This window comes from Apus apus, chromosome 2 (assembly GCF_020740795.1).
Source record: "Apus apus isolate bApuApu2 chromosome 2, bApuApu2.pri.cur, whole genome shotgun sequence".
Taxonomy (NCBI): domain Eukaryota; kingdom Metazoa; phylum Chordata; class Aves; order Apodiformes; family Apodidae; genus Apus; species Apus apus.
The window spans coordinates 122945556-122965772 of NC_067283.1; the positions used below are offsets into that span (position 1 = coordinate 122945556).

At 40.3% G+C, this 20217-nt stretch overlaps 1 protein-coding gene across 1 annotated transcript; it reads right to left on the reverse strand.

The window, feature by feature from the left end:
• Positions 1 to 2643: 2643 nt before the first annotated feature.
• On the reverse strand, positions 2644 to 17901 carry TRAM1 (translocation associated membrane protein 1). The gene is made up of 11 exons (XM_051612953.1): positions 17637 to 17901; positions 14427 to 14490; positions 13735 to 13856; positions 13422 to 13538; positions 12523 to 12581; positions 12043 to 12127; positions 8371 to 8441; positions 8177 to 8281; positions 7461 to 7604; positions 6355 to 6515; positions 2644 to 3297 (listed from the first exon to the last, which is right to left on the reverse strand). The coding sequence occupies exons 1-11, from the start codon at positions 17757 to 17759 to the stop codon at positions 3224 to 3226; spliced, it is 1125 nt and encodes a 374-aa protein (XP_051468913.1). The 5' UTR covers positions 17760 to 17901; the 3' UTR covers positions 2644 to 3223.
• Between the last annotated feature and the right edge of the window lie 2316 nt (positions 17902 to 20217).

Sequence of the window (20217 nt, forward strand, 5' to 3'; positions counted from 1 at the left end):
TCTAATGTCAGTAGCAATAGCCTATTCATTTTCTCTGCATGGCAAATCCCTTGATCATTCCTAATGCTGGGCACAGGGTCACCTGAAAAGCAGTATTTCCAAAGAGTCAGATTCATGAATAATTCACACAGGAGAAATCAATCTTCACTACTAGTCAAGAAGAGAAAGTGTCCAGATAAAAACAAAACCTCTGAAAATTAATTTCAGCTGCTCTGCATTTCTTTTTTGTACTTTGAAGCTACATATAATCAACTAGTACAAGTAAAATACTGGTTTTGATAGGAGATTCTGGCACATAAACCAAACATTTTTGGAGGGTAAAATCTTGAAATAATCTGTTGTAGTTTGAAAAATTCTGATGGAGCAAGATGGAGCAGGGAAGATCGGATTTAAGGAAAAAAAACCAAACAACCCACAATAAACAAACACAACAAACCCTATCTACAGTCTGTTGAATTACTCAATTCAAATCCATCTCTGGTGATTTGTGGGACCTAGTAACAGACCAGGATAAATTACTGCAGCCTAAGCAAAAATTATTTTATTAGGCATAGGAATATAATAATGGACTTTCAGTCATTTCCATTTCTAGTTTTCCTGCTTCTACACTTAAGAAAACATGATTAGACAACTAGTATTCTCCCATCTTACTGAATCCCAGGGACCAAAATGCAGCAGCATTTAAAAATCAGTTAAGCAATTCACAAGAAGTTATCCACAGTGAACAATAATCGTATGCCAAAACAAGTAATATCAAATGGAAATAAATAGAAGTCTCAAAATCTTCTAAATTCACAGCGGTTTCCACCCCAAGGCAGAAAACAAAAAAATACTGCTTCTGCCTCATCCAAAATTCTATGTATTTTTACACAAGAGACAAACTGGCTTTCAATATCTTATCCAAATTCTAGAACAACTAAAATTATTCTCTATTACTTGGCAGAAAGCAACAACTTCTATAAGGCAAGGATGAAGATTAAGCCATTGTGAAAACAGAAGTGCTTTTTTCCCAAGTCCAAAGGCCAAGAATGTCTATAAGGGCAGAAGGAGACAAGAAGCAAGGTCAGAATCAACAGGAAAGAAGATACTATTTTAAAGTTTTTGGAAGTCAACCTAAAATTTACATTTCAAGACTACTGTAGCAAAGAATGAGGTTTACAAGAAACAGTTTGCCTTAGGGCAACAACTACTACAACCCTCATACAATAAGTTTTAAAAGATCTCAGGATGCACCTTAAACACTCACTTCGTAATTTGTTCCTCCACCCCTTATGACTTTTACTGCCCCAGGAACAAGCAGGCATCACAACCAAACTGATACAGCATCAAAGTACCAGACTAGAAACTTCACTTTTGGCTTAAGGTACAACTTCAGAGCAAGGCACACAGAATCTATGAAGGTCTTTTTAGAAACAACAGACATGAAACATCATTTTGTGCAGCGAGTATTTAATGTATGCAATTCCCTCAAAATTTCCGAGTTCAAATTTTCCAGTTTCATGGTCAGATTAGATAGATTCACAGTTTAACCAAAAAATTACTATTATTTCTTCCAATCAAGATACTGTGTAGCTACTTTCACTGGAGCAGACTGGGCATATTACAGGGCATGCTGCCCCTGAGTACTCGTTAAGCAAGTCCAAGTCTTTAAAGCCTCCTTCAGGAGCTGTGAAGCAAGTACTCAGGAACTGTTGACTGAAATTAGCCAAAACATAATAAATTATACTGAAATAACTCTAAGTAGCATGACATGATTGAGGAATGGATTGTTACTTGAAGTCAAGATTTTGTACTAGAAATGTTTATTCTGTATAGTAAGCAACCAAACTGCAGAAGATACAGAAGGCAGATATATTATTTTCTTGGGTATAAACTCAACTATAGTAACAGTTCTTAATTACAACTACTTTATCTGCTTGATTGCTCACAATTACTACTCTCAATCAATAAGCAAGCCAATACTTGGGTGAACTTGACAGACTAATTTAGCAACTTCTTCTCAAGACTGAATTACATCTCTAACTCTTTCTCTCAAGTGAAATGGGTTGAATTATACCCATTACAAAAGGGTATAAAGGAAACACTAACTGCATATTAAACTGGAAAATTAACTGGAGAAAGCTTCACATTTAACACAATTATGAAAGAGAGAAAATGGAAAAAATCTTAAATTAAGATTTTTCCAGTTGTAGCAAAGGGCACAATAAATCAATTTTAAGAAGTTGTAGCTTTTAAATATTTTTTCATAAAAATATATATAGGAGAAATCAAACTAGTTCCTAATAGAGATGAAACAAAGCAAAGCAGTTAGAATAAAGGAATGTTTCTCATAACTTGATGCATTTATCCAACAAATTCCCTCTTCGTGGAGCATTAAACACCACCTAAACCAAACACATTGTAAGAACCTTCACCCTGTAAAATCAGACAGACAAGTTTTCAGAGAAGGTCCAATGCACACTAATTCTCCAAGATACATACACTTCAAAAGCACAGACAGAATTTAACAGTGCTACTCAAATCAACTCTTTCTATGACCATACACTCTCCCTTCTAATTTTCAAGTGCTAGAGTTGTATCTCAGAAAGGTTTTTTGTTCCTTGTAAGAGATTTCTAACCAACAAACAATAAGACTCTGCAACATTTCCAATTAGTTCAGTTTTGTTTTAATGGTATGGGGCAATTCTTAGGGCAGACACTGTGTAGCTATTAACTACAAAATAAAGAGGTTGATTGATGTGGTTTTGGAATCCCAATTTGAACTGTAAATTGGAATCAACGCAATTATCTGAAATGCCAGAGTATCTGAAAATGCATACTAAGTTTTTACTTCAATTTTGCAATACTTCTTGAAGAACTTAGAAAATGTGAAATTGGTAGAACAGTATCTATCACCGGGATTACAAAAACTGGAAGGAAATAACACATTGCCACAGTGATCCTCATTAAGTGAAGTTATTTTCTCCCAACAAATGTTTAAAAAAGTGTCAATGTTATTTAAAAAGTGTTGTATCCCATTCCCCTCCCCCAAGTATTTGAAGACAGATAAACCTTTTTCCTTAGTCAAAATGACTTTTAAAAAAAGTTTCTCAAACAACAGCAATAATCAAAAAACATGAATTGTATTTTCTTTAATCCATAACATCTCTAGTGTTGAAGGGCCATCCATGTAAAAAGCAGATTCTTTGGGGACATTAGTCAATTAACTTAGTAAAACCCAGTTTTACGAGGATTTATCCTTCCTGCTGCGAGGCGAGTCTGCTCCATTTGAGGTCACTGTTCCATTTATTCCATTTTCTAGAAAAAAGAAGAAAACATTTTTCAAATACAAGACACTTTATATTTCATTACATTTTTGTAGGTTCTATGCACACAGTCTTTTAACTTTTTTTCTGATGTATCTTCTTTGTTAAACTTCATCATCATCGTTCATAATGCAACGGTCTAATAAAGCTTTTACCAAGTCCAAAATTTTAAGTTTACTACAATGAAATTTTCTGACATGGTCAGACACTGAAATGTGTGCATTATATACATCTAGACCTAAACCCAAGATGAGCTGTAGTATTTTAGAAGATATTAACTTAAAAAGTAAAATACTCAACCTTTAGATGAGACTGTCCTGTGAAATTTGGGAGACACGCAGTATATAAACAAATCCCTGGTATAGGTCTTTGTTTATCCCACCTATTTAATATTTTAGTACTTGCTAAAATTATGCTTCTTCACTTACAAGCTGTTCATATAAAGGAAATCTTTATATACACATAATTTTTGAAGTATATACTTTAACATACAGAATTAATTTATGTTCTGATGAAGATATGACAGAAGTAAAACAGTTAGAAATTATGTGTACATGGGAAGAGTTTAAGCACAAGACCAGGCACTTATCTAAGAATACAAAGCAAGAATGGTAATTAGCAGCTGCCATTCTCTACTTCTATCCCACTCGTGGGCAAACTTGGAAGTCTCAAGAATTTTAATCTGTACAAGACTGTGAGTATTTGACACCAGAAGTTTACCCTAGAACAATAACCCACAATCTACGGATTTACAGCACACACAACTTACAGTGGTATTACTGTGAATTAAAAGTATGCCCTTTATTCAGTGTTGCCACAACCCAAGAAAGCAGAGATGTTGCCTGCCAGTAATTCATACCTATATATGAGTGCATAGCCAGCTACAACGCTTGCTGGTTAACATCTCTGCTCCAAATTACAGTATCATTCTGATTTCAAGCAACTGTTGCTCTTTTTTTTTTGTGTACAACTAACTGGTTAAATTAATGTTTTCCATCTGCAGATGTGTTGCAGGTCACCACAGACTGTGGTCAATAAACAAAAACAACTGCTGATCTCCCTCTCTCCCCCACTACACCCAAATACTCCCATTCAAACAAACAAGCAAGATAAAAAAAACACCCCAAAACCCAACCAGAAACATAAATGGGAATGAGACCAGATACAGGCCCAATTAGTCCCACAGTTACTGTCTAAGTCTATCCAGCATATTTGGTTGTCAATGAAACACCATTTTAAGCCTACATAAAGCAGTCTCGGGCTACTTTTGAAAAAGCTTGTGTTATTCTCATGTCAAACAGCTCACAAACAATGAGCTACACCCCAGCTAGCTAACTGAAATCCTATTTTCTTAAACAGTTAAGTCAAAACAAATGAAAGAAAACCAAGAACAAGAACCCACATGTGCCTGGGTACCTCACCTACATCACCAGTAGGATTTTTCTATCGTCATTTCTTGGTTATGGCATAGTCTAAAAGCAATGCATTTTATTGTGCCTGGGCTCCCAAAAATCCACCCAGCCACAAGAAAAAAAAAAAAAAAAAGACTGTTTTAAACAGTTTAACTGCATATATTACTCTTTCAAAGACACTGTCTTGCTGCATCCTGTGCGAGTGTTCTGACCAGATAACATTACAGGAATCTTAAAAAACAGAAGAATCTGAAACAATACTAACCTTTCAGATTACAAAGTTATTTAAAGTAAGTTGTAAAATTCCCCAATCTTTAGACAGGTATAACTCAATTATTTTGTGAATTAAACCAGATGTCAAATTAATGGCTTTTCTCACCACTTGTTTACCACTTGCAAGTCTCTACTGAGTTGAGTGAAAACCAGCAAATTCACCAAATTACATGAACGAAATAGTTTAAGGTATTTTAAAAAGCTACTACATTTTGACTCGCTGATTAAAATGTCATTTAAGCTTATGTTTTAAGAATATTTGCCTTACAAGATTAATTCAACTCCACAAAAACATACTAAGACAAAACATACGAAGCTCTGATTTAGTAGGACACCGATATGTGAAAATCCCAACAACACACGCAAGCCAAGTCATGGTAATTGCAAGTCATCAAATGCAAGCACAGAAACATTCTAAAGCAAAATACTTTAATAAAAAAGAAACCTGGAAAAAAAATATATTTGATCTCTGATCACAAATCCTAGTTCCCAGTGCAATTGGTTTTCACTCACATCATCTTCAGTAGATCAAAAAGTGGAATGGGTTGGCAGCATGTGATTGGTAGCAAAGGATCGTACTGTAATAAGCTTTTGAAATGACTCAAGCAGTTTTAAAAAAAGTGCAGAAGTTATTCAAGCTATTAAATACACAGATGTTTAACTGTCATTCCATAGAAATACTGTGAGGAGGTTTTTTTGTTTTTTTTTTTAATGGAGCACATAATTTTCCTTGGAGAAAAAAGCATTCAGTTCTTCTTTCATGCCCTTTGCCTTAAAAGAGTGTGACAAAATCCAGAAGTTAAATGATGTCATTAATCCAATTCCAAATGCTTCTACACAGGTTTAGACTAGTAAGTAGTTATTACTTCTCCTTAAAAGAAGTATCAGAATTTCATTTTTTGTAAAACCAGTCCTATATAAACTTATTTACTGGATCCTCAAGCCATCAACCTTTCCCTAAAAGTCAGAGTTCAGAGGCAAGAAAAACGAGCTTGAAATTAATTGCAAGAAAAATCTGGAGGCAATTGATTATGGGAATAGATCTAAACATGTGTCTGTTTTCTTTTCATAAGGGAGCAAAGCATAAGCATGACACATTTTGCTCAGGTAATAAAATCAGTCATAATAAAAATCTCATGTTGCATTCAATAAAGAAACTATAATTCCTTCAGTCAATCAGAAGAGAAAAATCAAACAGTTAATATGTAGTGAATTTTACAATCCACCAATACTCTTCCTCTAACTGTATCATCTCACAAATTAAATATAAAATGTTTCCTTAGCAATTATATTTTAACAGGGTTCTCCATTACCTAAAGTTGGTTTTGAGAAGGCAAGGCAACAGGATAACAGAAAACACAAACCTCTTTCTTTTCTGGAGTTCTTTCCTTTAGCTGTTACGAACTTCTTTTTCACTGACTGAGGCTGAGAAGAAGAATGCTCTCTCCATCTCCGAAGCTGGAAATTAATAAACTTCCACATCATAAATGCTTGAGCCATGCAGATGGAGGCCAACACACTGATTCTAGAAACAACATAAAGGTAAAGGTTATCAGTAAAATTTATCTCATTCCAAGGAAAGCAGAACACCATCTCAGACAGCTTTTGTGTGTCTTAAACTGCCTCTTTATTCAGGTTCCTCAAACATATTAGAGTGATTTGTTTTAGATGACACAAGTTTGTAGAAGTTCAAGGTTTATGTTGTTGGGGTCTTTTTTTTTGTTGTTTCTTATTTTATTTTGATTTCCCCCCATTCCCTGAGTAACATCCATTTTCTAAACCATGCCCAAATTAGCTCACGCTGTGTGACTGGGCTTAGCACAGCTGAAAAAAAATAGTGAGAGTGAAGTCCTTGCCCCTCCATCACAACTGGGAATCACTAGATTTCTTCCCTGCTTTCTCCTTTCTCAGTACTACTCTCAAGATACCAGACAGTAACAGCTGAAAATGGCTGAAGAGTCTAGCATTTCTGAGTAGCAATTCTGCAGGGTAATACTGACACTGTCAATGTTTTAATAACTACCTTTCCTGAATTTAAATCATAAAAAGGCCAGGTGGTTGGCTGAACATCTGTAATAAAGGCAGAGAAAGAGGCAGGAATCTTCAACCAGGACCACAGGTGCTCTGGGCATAATGCCTTGACCTGTCTAGATAAAGTAGGTGCAATTATATCCAGAATTCAATTTATTAACTCTAAAACATTTGAAAGTAATCTCTGTAATTGGGTATTCCCTTTAATTCTGTTTTGCTGTCAAGAGAGCTACAGATTTCTCACCTGTAGTCTGTAAATTCTTAACTCATTTCACAGTGCCTTACAAGTCTGTTACAGAAGCTAGTCCTTTTGATCCCATTGGTTTCATGAAAACACCTAACCATTCAGAATTACTAGAACTAATGCCATACTGTTTATATTACTTATTTAATACAGGTTTACAGCTCATGCTTAGGAAGTGTTCCAAGTGTACTGTACCTAACAGCCAGGATATTGAAGTTTCCAGTGCTGAAATTCAGCTGCTGATCTTCTGCTCTTGCCAGTCCAAATCCAAAAGTGAGGACTGAAAGAATCAAGGTGAGAAGCCTTGCCAGAACAAAAAGAACTGCCCACAGTGAAAATCTACAAAGACAAACATCACAAACACTAAATGAATTTTCCATTCACAACGTAAGTACTAATTGTTTACTCTGCACTGGGTGAATTAGCTTGAAATTTAAGAACTCACCTAAATTATTTTGCACCTATCCTAGTCCTGTATTTCTAGTACTCATAGAAGACAAAAAGCAAGAAAAGCCCTGCCTCAATCTTTTTCTACAAACCAGAAGTATGTTCAGAAAATTAATTTCAACTCAACAGAAGGTGCCTTCCATTACTATTAGAACATAATCATGTTATTAGTCCCCTACAGAACTACCTGTATTAGCAACCTATGCTATCCCATTCTCTTTTTATTAGTACATGGTGTAAGATTTTATTTCATTTTGTACCACTACTAACACTTCCTTAAATAGGAAAAAAAGATTTTAAAAAATAACAGTTGTTTTAGAGATACAAATACTAAAACTAGCCTGGAGAACTGGGACTTCTAAGAAAACAGTTTGAACTTCCTTGTAATTTTGGTTTCTGGTTAGTTAAATGTACACAGCTTTGAGACAGAAACTACATTAATTTAAAAGATAAACACTACTTACCCTTTCTGGTATCTTTCATCACTGAAGTAAAAAAGACGGGATATGTGGAAAAGAAATTCAACGAAGTAATGCAATACCAGAAGAACAAGTCCAAGATGGGTCAGACTATCAAAACATATCAAACAAACATTCAGACATTTTGTCAAATGCTTAAGACAGTGAATGAAACCAGCAAAAATTTACAATCTACTTACTTCAGGAGATAGGCTCCAGCAATATGAAAGACATAAAGTCCAATGTAGACAATCTGGCGAAAGATATCTTCCTAGTTGGAAGAAGAAAGTAATGATGCATTATACACACTATTGTACAATGTTGTACGTTAATACAAGCTAATCTCTAATCTTGGTAATTCTTGGTTTATAAGTCACCTTAATATGGCCCATTCTGGTACTGAATTACACAGCCTAGATAATCTAATTCTACATATATCTTACTGCTTACTTACCAGTAACATTCAGTATCTTACACATACGCTGTTGTGAGAAAATGTATCAAACATGAAAAATATGTCTTATAAAAGGCCCCGTTTTTATTTGACATGACTACTGTGAATTTGCACTAGCTATTACAAGACTTGTTTGGTATGTTTTACTGTATCATCCGTTAACTTCCCACAGTTCCTCATGTTTGCTGCCCATCAGATTCTGTCAGATTGCTCCAAAAATAAGTCTATAAACCAAAATGAAAAGGTTTCCAAGTGTTGACATCTATTTTAAAAACTGAGGATCAGTCAAGATTCTGGCATACTGTTGCTGGCAAATGCAGAGAATAATGTTCTTAACCAGTCATTCTAAGCCACACAGTTACATTTCAAGTTAGGTTTTAGCCAGCCCCGTTCAGCTGAACAATTCATGGAGATGAAATAATGAAGAAGAAGAGACACAAATTCAAGTATAGACACACAGCACATGGAAAGCAGAAGGCGTGATCTGTGAACAGAAGAATCAGTAAAGTATGCTAAATCACAATCAAAGTCTATCTTGAAGTGGTACACTGAGTACATTAGTTTATGTTTAAGAAACTCCTCCTTTATGAAGATTCCCTAAATTTCAAGCAAGGAGCTCTAGCTTTGTCTTGTATGCATGTAATTAAAAAAACCAAAAGGGCTAAAAATGTAATCTTGTAACATCTATGCTATGTTATGCAATACTCCAGCTCAAAGCCAATAAAAGCACAGAATCAATTACTTGTGGCAACAGCAAATACCACACACGTGCACAAAGAGCAAGAAACAGATAAAGACCAACTCTAAATGATCTGAAAGAAAAAACAAGTTATTTCAGACAAATTAGCAAATGCTCAGGACAAGCGTTCAGTTTCTCAAAACACTACCAGGACAAATCTTATGCACTTCATCTTCAGAACTGATGTAACAATTAAACAGCTTGTGCTGCCTGCTTCAAGGAACTGTCAGAGAAAGAAGGCCTGTCAGCTGGATTAACACAGGTGGAGGGATGCACTACTGTACAGATAGCTGAATTAGGAACATCTTTTCTTGTGTATGTCAGCAGTACAGACAACTGACTAGAAGAAACCAGTTCCTTCAAGAGAAGGAATAAGGCAGAGAAGCCAAGACTGCAAAGATTCAACTGTGGTGAAAGTGGAATCAAGTATGAACTTGCTAAAACAAACGAAGTAACACTCTTAAAATTAAATGCAAAAGACAAGAGGCCAAAATTCCAAGCAGTAACCCAGTAAAACACTATTATTCAATATACAGCACTTCTGCTACTTGTAACAGCTTTCTTGAATTATGTTAAAAAAAATTAATCAGTATTTATACTTCATTTGACCAGTAAGAAAAAAAAAAATAAATCTCATCCCTATTTTCCCAAGCTTCTTCTAGACTCTCAAGCAGAGACCTGCAGTTATGTAACATGTAAGCTTCATTCTCTTGACCAATGCAGAACTCTGGCAGCAGAGAGGCTGGCTGGCCACTGAGCAACAACAGAATCACAGACTGGTTAGACCCTTCAGCCCAACCCTTCCTGGCAGGGACATCTTTCACTACATCAGGCTGCTTAAAGCCCCATCCAACCTGGCCTTCCAATCCAACACATCCAAGAAAGTGGCATCCACAGCTTCTCTGAGCAGCCCGTTTCAGCGTCTCACCACCCTTATAATAAATAATTTCTTCCTATCTAACCTAAATCTACTCTCTTTCAGATTAAAAGAACTGCTCCTTGTCCTGTCACTCTCCACCTTTCTTATAAGCTCCCTTCAAGTATTGAGTGGTCACAGTAAGGTCTCCCTAGAGACTTCTCGTCCTCAGGCTGAACAACCCCAACTCTCTCAGCCTTCACAGAAGAGGTGCTCCAGGCCGTCTGATAATTTTTTGTGGCTCTCCTCTGGACTCTCTCCAACAGGTCCATGTCTTTCTTGTGCTGGGGACCCCAAAAGTGGACACAATACTCCAGGTGGGGTCTCATGAGAGTAAAGCAGAGAGACAGAAGAATCACTCCTGTCGGTGTGCTGGCCACACTTCTGATGCAGCCCAGGATACAGTTGGCTTTCTGGGTTGCAACTGCACATTGCTGGTTCATGTCCAAGTTTTCATCACCCAGTAGCCACAAGTCCTCCTCCACACGGCAGCTCTAAACCCCTTCATTCCCCAGCCTGTAATGATGTTGGAGATACCCATGACCTACAAGCAGAACCTTACACTTGGCCTTGTTTGCACTTCTTGAGGTTTGTATGGGCCCAGTCCGCAAGCCTGCCAAGATTCCTTTGGATGGCATCCCTTCCCTCAAGCAAATCAACCACACCACTCACACCACTCAGCTGGCATCATCTACAAACTTGCTGAGGGTGTACTCAAACCCTCTGTGTGCCATTGACAAAGATAAGAAATAGCATTGGTCCCAGAATGGATCCTTGTAACTAGTTTTCACTTGGACATTGAGTCACTGACTGTAACTCTTTGGAAACAGCCATCCAGCCAGTTCCTTATCCATCTTACAGTCTATCCAACCAATTCATCTCTCTCCAGTCTGGAGGTAAGAATGCTGTGGAGGTAAGAATGCTGTGGGGGAACATATCAAAAGCCTTAACAGAAGTTCAGGTAGATGACATCAGTAGCTCTTCCTAATCCATTGATGCAGTCACTCTACTGCAGAAGGCCACCAAATTAGTCAAGTATGATTTACCCTTTGTGAAACCATGTTGAAGACTTCAAAACAAACATTTTAAAACAAAACTGAATATGAAAAGTAAGCCTGAGCACAATCATGCAAAGAGACTACTTAAATTGGCAGCCGGGAGGCAACTTGAGTGCTACAGAAAATCCACAGTAAATGCAATGTTTTGAGAATCCCAACACAGAAAACACTCAAGGGGAAAAGGATGCTGTTAAAAATGGAGCAATATCCATATACAACTAGCCAGAACTTCTGCTGAGGACAGTGGTATTTAAATACAATCTTGGAGCTTAGTATTTTGTGGATTTATCAAATTATTCACTGCCTATATTCTACACCTGAATCACGATTTATGAAGAAATTTCATATTTCAATGAGACTATTGAGTCTACCAACAACAACAAAGTGAAAAGAAAATCTCATTTTCATTTGCTCCTGGAAAAATTAATTTAGTAGGTAAGAAACACTAGCAATTTTTTATTACCCACCAGATAAACAGCATTTTTACTGCAGCTAGACATACAGGATTCAACTGAAAAGAAAACCCCTAATTTCTCACATGGACATTTGAGCACTCAAAATTCCATCAGGAAAAATAGGTAACACAAACAAGGACAGGTTAGGAAATCCAGGGTAACACATTCCTCTGGAAGTTCAAAAGAAGTAACTGTTCCACTGTTTGAGTCACTTTGTTTGGAGTTCTTTCAATTTACATTTTGAACTTACTTTTTTAGTTTTCTGGAAGTATAATTCTGGAAAAGCATGAAACCAGTATGCCAACTGTAAGATGTAGAAAAACTTCATTTGAAACCTGTACAATACAGCAAGAATTGAAGAATATTACTTTTTTAATAATCAACTTTAAGAAACCTTCTAGAGAGCACATTTAATCACTGTCTCCCAAGACAGAAAAATATAGATGCTTCAAGCCAGCCAACTCAAGAGTAAGGTTTTTTAAAAAAACAAAATCACTAAGAGAAATAAAGTTTGCAAAAAACTTAGTTATTTAAATAAGAACCTACAGAAAGAGAACTCTGCATGTTACAAATTGTCCGAGAATCAAGTTCTCCATAAACACAAGCAAAAATACATTAGTGACTAATGTAGTTTTACAGACTACTTGTTTTACACAGATTGTACAAGACACATTCTAACTTTAGAACACCCCTTCCTCTCCCTTGCATTCCCTTAAGAAAGAGGTCTTACGGAATCAGAGTGTGCGGATAGTCCCTCCACAGAGAAGTTGGATCTGATATGTAGTTCTCCTAAAAAGAAGCAACAAACCAAACAAAAAAAACCCAATAAACCTTCAAAGATGCTACTTCCTAATCAGAAATAATGAACATACATACAATATGTGCATACAAATGTGCACTTCTACACACACAAGTAAAAGCTGCATGTTAATATATTTCCTTTAAAAAAAAAACAAAACAAGTCAAACAAAAAAAAAAAGAGAGTTCTATAGTCTTAAGAAAATTAAAACCAACCAAACCAAGGATTCATTCTACATAGTGTCCTTATGAGATGGAGGTTATTTCAGCATCACTACAACCGTAAGTCTTCCCTTGTGAACTGCTGTAAAGCTTTGAGCTTAACTAAGGAAAGTGTTTTCAGAACCTATTATGTTAAGGGAAAAAAAATAATCACACTCTTCTCCTTTTTGAAACTAAGCTCATTTGCACACAGTTGCTAGCCAAGAGGATGTCACCTGAAAGGACACATTCACCTGAGCCTACAGCAATCTGTCCACATACCCCTTCCCATGGCTGTTAAAATGCTATGTAGGATGCTTTTTTAACCATTCTTTTACACTAATAAGCCAACAGAGAATAACTACAGAGAACGAAGCATCACAATAGAGTTCAAAAGTTTTACCTCATTCAGCTGACAGCAAATCAAACTAACTCAGACTGAGCAACAGTAGTGCTACTGGACTTTATATTCACTGATGACTATAGCCTACAAAGAACCCCTAAACTTGTATCCACTTTAATATTAAAACCAGCTAAAATCAGAAGAACAAGCCAAAAACTTAATTTATTAACATCCTAAGTGAGGGTTTTGAAATCTTGTAACACAAACAGAAGAGAAATCATACTTACAGAGACAAGAATACTTGTTCCCCAAACACAGGAGAAAAGGTAGAATGCACTAAGTTGCCCAGACTCATTGAACTTGCTATGCTTTGTTTTTGAAAAGTGCATTTTCCTGTTAATTTTCTGAAACGAAAGTCCATTGTTATTTACATGCTGTAGTACTTAACAATTAGCTGTTAACTGCATCAGAACATCTAAAAGTTTCAATATATGTTTTAACAATTACAATATTTAATGCAAAAGTTTACTTTAATGTTAATAAAGTCTAATTTAAACCTGACAATTATCTTGATGAAAGGAATTCGTATTTTGTACTTACATCTAGTACATACTCCTGAATTATAGCATGTATGATTATTGCTACAAGCATGTAAAAGAAAATCGTAGCCAAGTCTTTGATGCCATAGTGATAGAGAGAGACTGTTTCTGCAGATTGTTCTTCTAAAAGACAAACAGAATTAACTGTTAGGTACCAATACAGTTTAGTGGCTAGTAAGTTTGCTTCTCGAAGTGAAACCTTTCAGCTTGCAGTCAGCTAAACAAACAGAAGTCAAATGAAACTGCCAGCATGAGCTAGGTCACTAGATTGTTTATAGTCATCTTCTTCATCACATCACAAACTAAATTAGATTTTGAAAAGATGTACTACAATAATGAACACTTAAGCGCACTCAGGAAGCTTACCCAAATGCACTGAAAGGGGACTAAAAAAATTATGTTGGTCTAACATACCACTTTGACTAGTAAAGATTGCCATTTGTAAAACCAGATTAACATTAACTTATTCACCAGTCAGATGGTGTTTTAGCACTAATGATGAAGCCAGCAGAACAGAAACATTGCCCTGAACCTACTTAATTAAAATGGAGTTTTACTAAAAATAAAGTCCCTGAAAATTGCTTATTATCTACTCAAACTGACAAATTCACTTACCCTCAGTCTAGAAAGCAAAACATACTAATAGTGTCTGAACACACGTGCCCCATAACTAACTTCCTGCAAGATACCTACCTGTGGCAGGAATGGTAACATTATACTGAAGTGTAACAAAAATGACAGCTGCTTTTGCTGTGATCTGAAAGAGAAAAAAAAAAAAAAAGGCTACAAATTCTCACGGATTAAAGTATATTCAACCAAAACCATTTGCCCATAGTTTTAGTACCCTTCCCCAACATTCCTGTCCCATCCCATAACTCATATTATCACGCCACTTGTGTGACTTTCCAAAGGCAGAACACGTTGCATGATCTCTATAGGCTTGTTTACAGAATACCCAATCTCCTAAATGAAATATCCTTGAAATTGCTTCTTACAAATAGTGTTTTTTTACAATGTTAAAATAAAACTACGTGCTGCAATTCTTTCTCCAGTCCATGGTGTATTATTACATTAACAGAACATACAACATCATGTCATCCCTAGACTATGATACATGCAGCAAAGGCTGAGAATAAGCTTCATTTAAAACTACTTTTTTTTTTCTTTTTTACAAAAATTGAAAGTCAGTACCGTATTAATAAATCTGAACAATCTGGAAAATGTGGACAGGAAGGGAGAAAAGGCATTAAGAATAGAGTAACATTTCAGGCCAGCTGCATGCCAACTCAATACAATTAGCATTCTTTTGACCCTGGGGATCCTTTGGCAAGAAGCGTTCAACAGAAGAAATGAAATTTAATAGTAGAGGTACTATTCCTTTACAAGTGAGAATAAGAAAAAGTAGAATGAATAAAAGAGACGAGGGTGGGGGGAAAGTTTGTTCTAAAACCTATTTTTCTTTTGGGGGGTGGGTACTACAGAAACCCCAAGAAATAAGCATGAGCACCAGTTTGTCTGTCAATAAGCACCAATTAATTTTCAACTTTAACACAACCTTGTTGAATACCAACATGAATCAGCGTGTCTTAAGAGAGAAGGAAAAATAACTATTATTTACAGTATTTATGATCTGATAATTTCTTACTGCTATAAAAACCTAGTATCTTTGTTGCATTTACAGAACTGACAAAATAAAACCCCTCCCCACAAAACCCAAACTCCTTTACAAATCTTGGATGGATGCTTTGAGTACCTGAATATATTTATTAGGTTTCTACTACCAGCATTTATTTTAATCCACAAGAAACAAGATCTGTTTATTTTTAAAATGAGCACTTTGTAAATAAGCCTTAGATTTTCTAGGAATCCCTGAATACAGTGGACTGCTCACTGTATGTAACTTCAGGGAATCCAACTAGCTTCCCTGAATTAGTAAAGTTGCCTACGGCTTCCTATTCCTCAAGGGAGCCTTCAGAGGACAATTCAAAACATTAGACAATTCTGAACTGCCTTTTGAAGGCTCTGTCAGCTACTCACAAAGTCCTAATTCAGCTGCTCAAGGCAGGCATTATGAACACCTGACCGTAACAACATTAACCACAGCAGGTAATTTCCAAGACCTATACCAAAGCTTTTAAAACATCGTAACAATCTTCTCAGCCATACCACATCTGTACCAACAAAGGCATACAGCCATTCTATGCTGGGCTAGAAAACATCCTGAACTAAAAAAAAACTGAAACAAAGGTTTCAGCACAACGAATCCCCCCTAAACTTCCCATCTTACCAGTAATACTGTAAGTACAGTAAGCCAGAAGTAGACATAAAAGGTAATGGTTTAAGTCCACCTCTTTAATCTCAGTGCCCAGAAAACCACCATATAAGGACTGTCTTCGTGATTTTTGATAGTAAACCCAAACATAACAGCTTTCTTGGTCCGCTCTGCTTTTTTTCTTTTCATATGTACATTTTTTCTCCTAACTGCAGTGGCCTCTAATGCTGAGCAAGTATCAGCAGCTGGATCAAATTATTCTAAAAACCATCCACATAATAAAAAGACCCACAACTCTAAACAAATGGCTAAAGTACCAAAAAGGCAGAAACAACCAACAGAAATGGAAGTGTTTTATTTTTGACGGGACACAAAGGAGAACATTTTTAGAAGTCACAGAGGGAAACTACACCTTCCCAGTTCTCTCAGAGAGCAGCTGACAGGAGGCAAAAAGGCACCCTTTGGATCAGCAACCAAGCTGAAGGTTTTGCCGTCGCCACACACCCACCCCTCCAGCAGAGCTGATGAACTTTTCACGTCGTTTCGGAAGCGCTTCGATCGCTGCATCCCACTCGGGGCCCGAAGCACGACCCAGCTCCCTCCGGCTGCGGTCAAACCCGGGAGGCGGCGGCTGCGGGGGCTGCAACTTGGGCGCCAGCCGAGACACCCGAACCGACCCCCCGAGGGATAACGGTTCCGCACGGCGCTCTGAGCCCCTGAGGCGACGGGCGGCCTGGGCCGGGCTGGGTGTGTGTGTGCGCGGGGGGGGGGGGGGGTGTGTGTCCGGGGGGGGTGTGTGTGTGCGGCGGGGTGTGTGTGTGCGGGGGGGGGGGGGTGTGTGTGCGGGGGGGTGTGTGCGGGTGTGCGGGGAACCCGCTTGGCGCCGTGGGGGTGGCACGTGCGCCCCCCCGCGCGGCAGCGGCACGCACACGTCACCGCCCGCTGCCCTTCGCGCGGCCCGACGGGAGCCGTAGTGCGGCGGGGCCCAGCCGGGCCCCGCACACAAAGGCCGGGGCGGGGGGTGGGGGGAGAGGGTCCGTCGCGGCTGGGCCTCCCCCCCTGCCCCGTGCGAGCGCGGCCGCACACTCCTCCCCCCGCCGCCGCGCTCCGAGTGCCACGTAACCCCGCCGCCAGCAGGAACTGGCCGCAGCCGCGGGAGGAAGCGCGCCGCCCCTCCCCGTCACCTCCCGGCGGCGGCCCGGGCTGCGGGGTGGCGGCGGGGCTCGGCCTCCCCTCACAAGCTGAGCGCAGGCAGAAGCCGCATCGTGCCTGTAGCCACGGGAGGCGGCTCTCCGGGCCCAGCCGGGGAAGAGGGCGCTCCTCCAGGGGCCGGGCCCGGAGAAGCGCGGCTGAGCCGCGGGGAGGGTGGCTGCGCTGGCTGCTCCGGCCGTATGGCGGGGCGAGCGCTCAGCTTCTCTCCCCACGCACAGCGCGGGCAGGAGGGCCGGGATCTGCGTGGCCCAGAGAGGGTACGGGCTGGCGGGCAGGTGTGTCGGAAGGTGCCCGCGCCGGCTCAGGGGCAGCCGCAGCCACCCACTGCCCACCCGCCCCGGCACGTCGGGAGGGACCCCCCGGTTCTCCCCGCCCGCCGCCCAGAGAAGAGAAGCCGCCGGGGGCGGGGAGCGCCTCACCTCGAACATGAGCCCCAGCAGGAAGATCATGGCCATGCAGGAGACGATGTCCGCGTGGTTCTGCACGATGAACTCATGGCTCAGCACCGGCGGGTTCTTGTTGCTTTTCTTGCGGATCGCCATGGCGGGCAGGGAGCTGGGCGCCGCTGCCGCCTCCCCGCTGCCAGCACAGCTCCTCTCGCCGTGGCCAGGAAGAGGCGGAGGGGGAGGAGGCGGCCGCGCAGCCGGAGAACGGCAGCCGCTGCTTCGCTTCACCCCGCCCCGGCCGCAGGGAGCAGCCCTCGCCGCCGGCCGCCGCCAGCAGCGCCCCTGCCGGCCGCCAGCGCCTGCCCCGGCCTGCGGGGGCGGGAGGGGCAGCGCCCGGCGCTTCAAACCAAGCAACGGAGGCGGGCCGGGCCGGGAAGGGGTTTGTCCGCAGAGCTCAGCGGTGCCGCGCCTCCTCGGGAAGCGGGGCTGCGTGTCCAGCGGCGCCGGCCGGCCACTCGCTGGTGGTAGCCCGGAGCTCCCGTTGAGCACCGGCTCGGCTCAGCTCCCGTCACCCACCGAGGCAGCAGCGACAGAAAGCGGCCGTGGGTCCCGCCGGGGTCGCGCAGGAGACGGTCGCACTTCGGGGCAAGCAGGGCTCGGGGCCTCTCGGGTAGCGGCCGGTCAGAACGGACTGCCCCCGCCGCGGCGTGTGCTCTCTCCCCCCCGGCATCCTGGTTCACCTTTGGTTTGCTTCTCTCCCTAGGGCTCTGGTGAAGTTTAGCTGTCGCCAGACCTCCGCCCACGGGAAGCTGGGCACCCGAAGGATGCCATTAGCAAGCCGGGTTCGTGAGGGTTAGAGCTGAAGGTCAGCCTCAAGGTATAACTCGGCTTTCAGCGTGCTGGCTGCAGGCTCCTGCCATCCCGTCTGCTTACGTGGTGGTGTATAGCCAGAAATCATATCCGTTGTCCAAGGAATCCAGTGACAGGAAAGCAGAAGGGAAGAAAAGCTAACCGGGAGATATGGAAGAGGCAGTAAAAGGGAGACTAGACATGGTTAAAAAAAAAAAAAAAAATCAACAAAATAACCCGATCACAGAAGGCTGTTACTAGGTTAAAACATGAATATAGAGGTCTGAGAAATCAACCCTGATGCAGAAAACATCCAGGCCGAATTCAGCTGTCCTTCAACCCTCCCCCCACCCCCCCCAAATTAATGATACTTTTGTTAAAGCTTCTGGCTGACAAGACACTCCCAATGGATATATGGAGAAGAAAGATCAAGAAAAGGAGTAATTTATGGCAGAAGTTTAGCATGGTCAGAATGGCTTCTGCTGCCAGCAGGTAGCCGATACATGGTAAGTGGTTAAGATGCAACTACTCTGTCTGACTTTGCCTTGCCAGAATGGAGTGTGCACCACATACGCTGTATGAACTGTTTTTAGTAAGTTCATTTATTGCTACTCTGTGGAGCAGTAAGTGACTCATGGAGAAAACTGGTGTACGACCAGGTTTTTCAACTGTGAAACACCTTAATTAGCTGTGAAGGTGTTCAGAGGTTTTGTATTAATTTATTAAATCAGGAGACATGAGATACTTGGTATCTGGAGCTGATCCGGGGTACTTAAAATACAGAAAAAGCTACAAATTATTTTCACAGTTGGAGTTTTTTTTTTTAAATATAAAAGTTTAAACAGAACAAGCATTTGTACTTCAGTGTCAAGATGTTTTTTATCTTGGGAATCTCCTAATTCTGTGGCCACCAATATTTTGCAAGTCTAAGAACATTTTTTCAACAATAACAAGGTGAAAGTATATCCCCAATCGCACATCACATGGTCATGGACTTAACAAAATCACTGGTGCAGTATGTTGGATTGGGATAAAAGTTAGAATCCTTTTTGCAGTGTAGTCTTGCATCTACTTCCCACCTCAGCCTTAAATGAAATTGGGTCATCTCACTCCACAGAACATAACAAACGACCTAACTGGGACAAGGTATCTTTTCCTCAAGCTGTCACGAGCCTTGAACATCTGGCTAAAAGCCTTCTCATGCAAGCACAGAGCTTTGAACTTGGTTTTGTGTTTGTCCTGAGGACACAGTGTAAACTGCTATACTGAAATGGAAAACAAGGCAACCTGTTGCCTCACCACAACACTTTGTACATCTTCCTTTTGAGTTCTCTCTTCTGCCACATGATGTTTCTTATGTCTCTTTAGATAAAGTGTGATGATCTAAAACACTTGAGACTGTCAGTGCTCAGCCTGCACCTTGCCAGTGGGTTGCTGGTCTGTGTTTGCCAGGTTGCTTTCCAGATGTCCATATTTTGAAACATTAGGCTTCAAAAATGATCATATAATTTAGGAAGAAGGAAGCTCCCAACAGTCTGAAATGGGAAGTGGTTCTGGCATCTTCTCACAGAAACTACCCCTGTGTCCTGCCCCCCAAACCTTGCCACATAAACCCAATACACGTTTCAGGAGGATTTAGTAGTGAGCTTATTACTGCACCTGCAGCAAGAGATACAAACAGAAAATGACCTTCCTATTTGGCGTTTTTTCCTGAATTCACTTGTCATCAAACATGTTTGAGGATGTAACAGAGAAACAACATTTA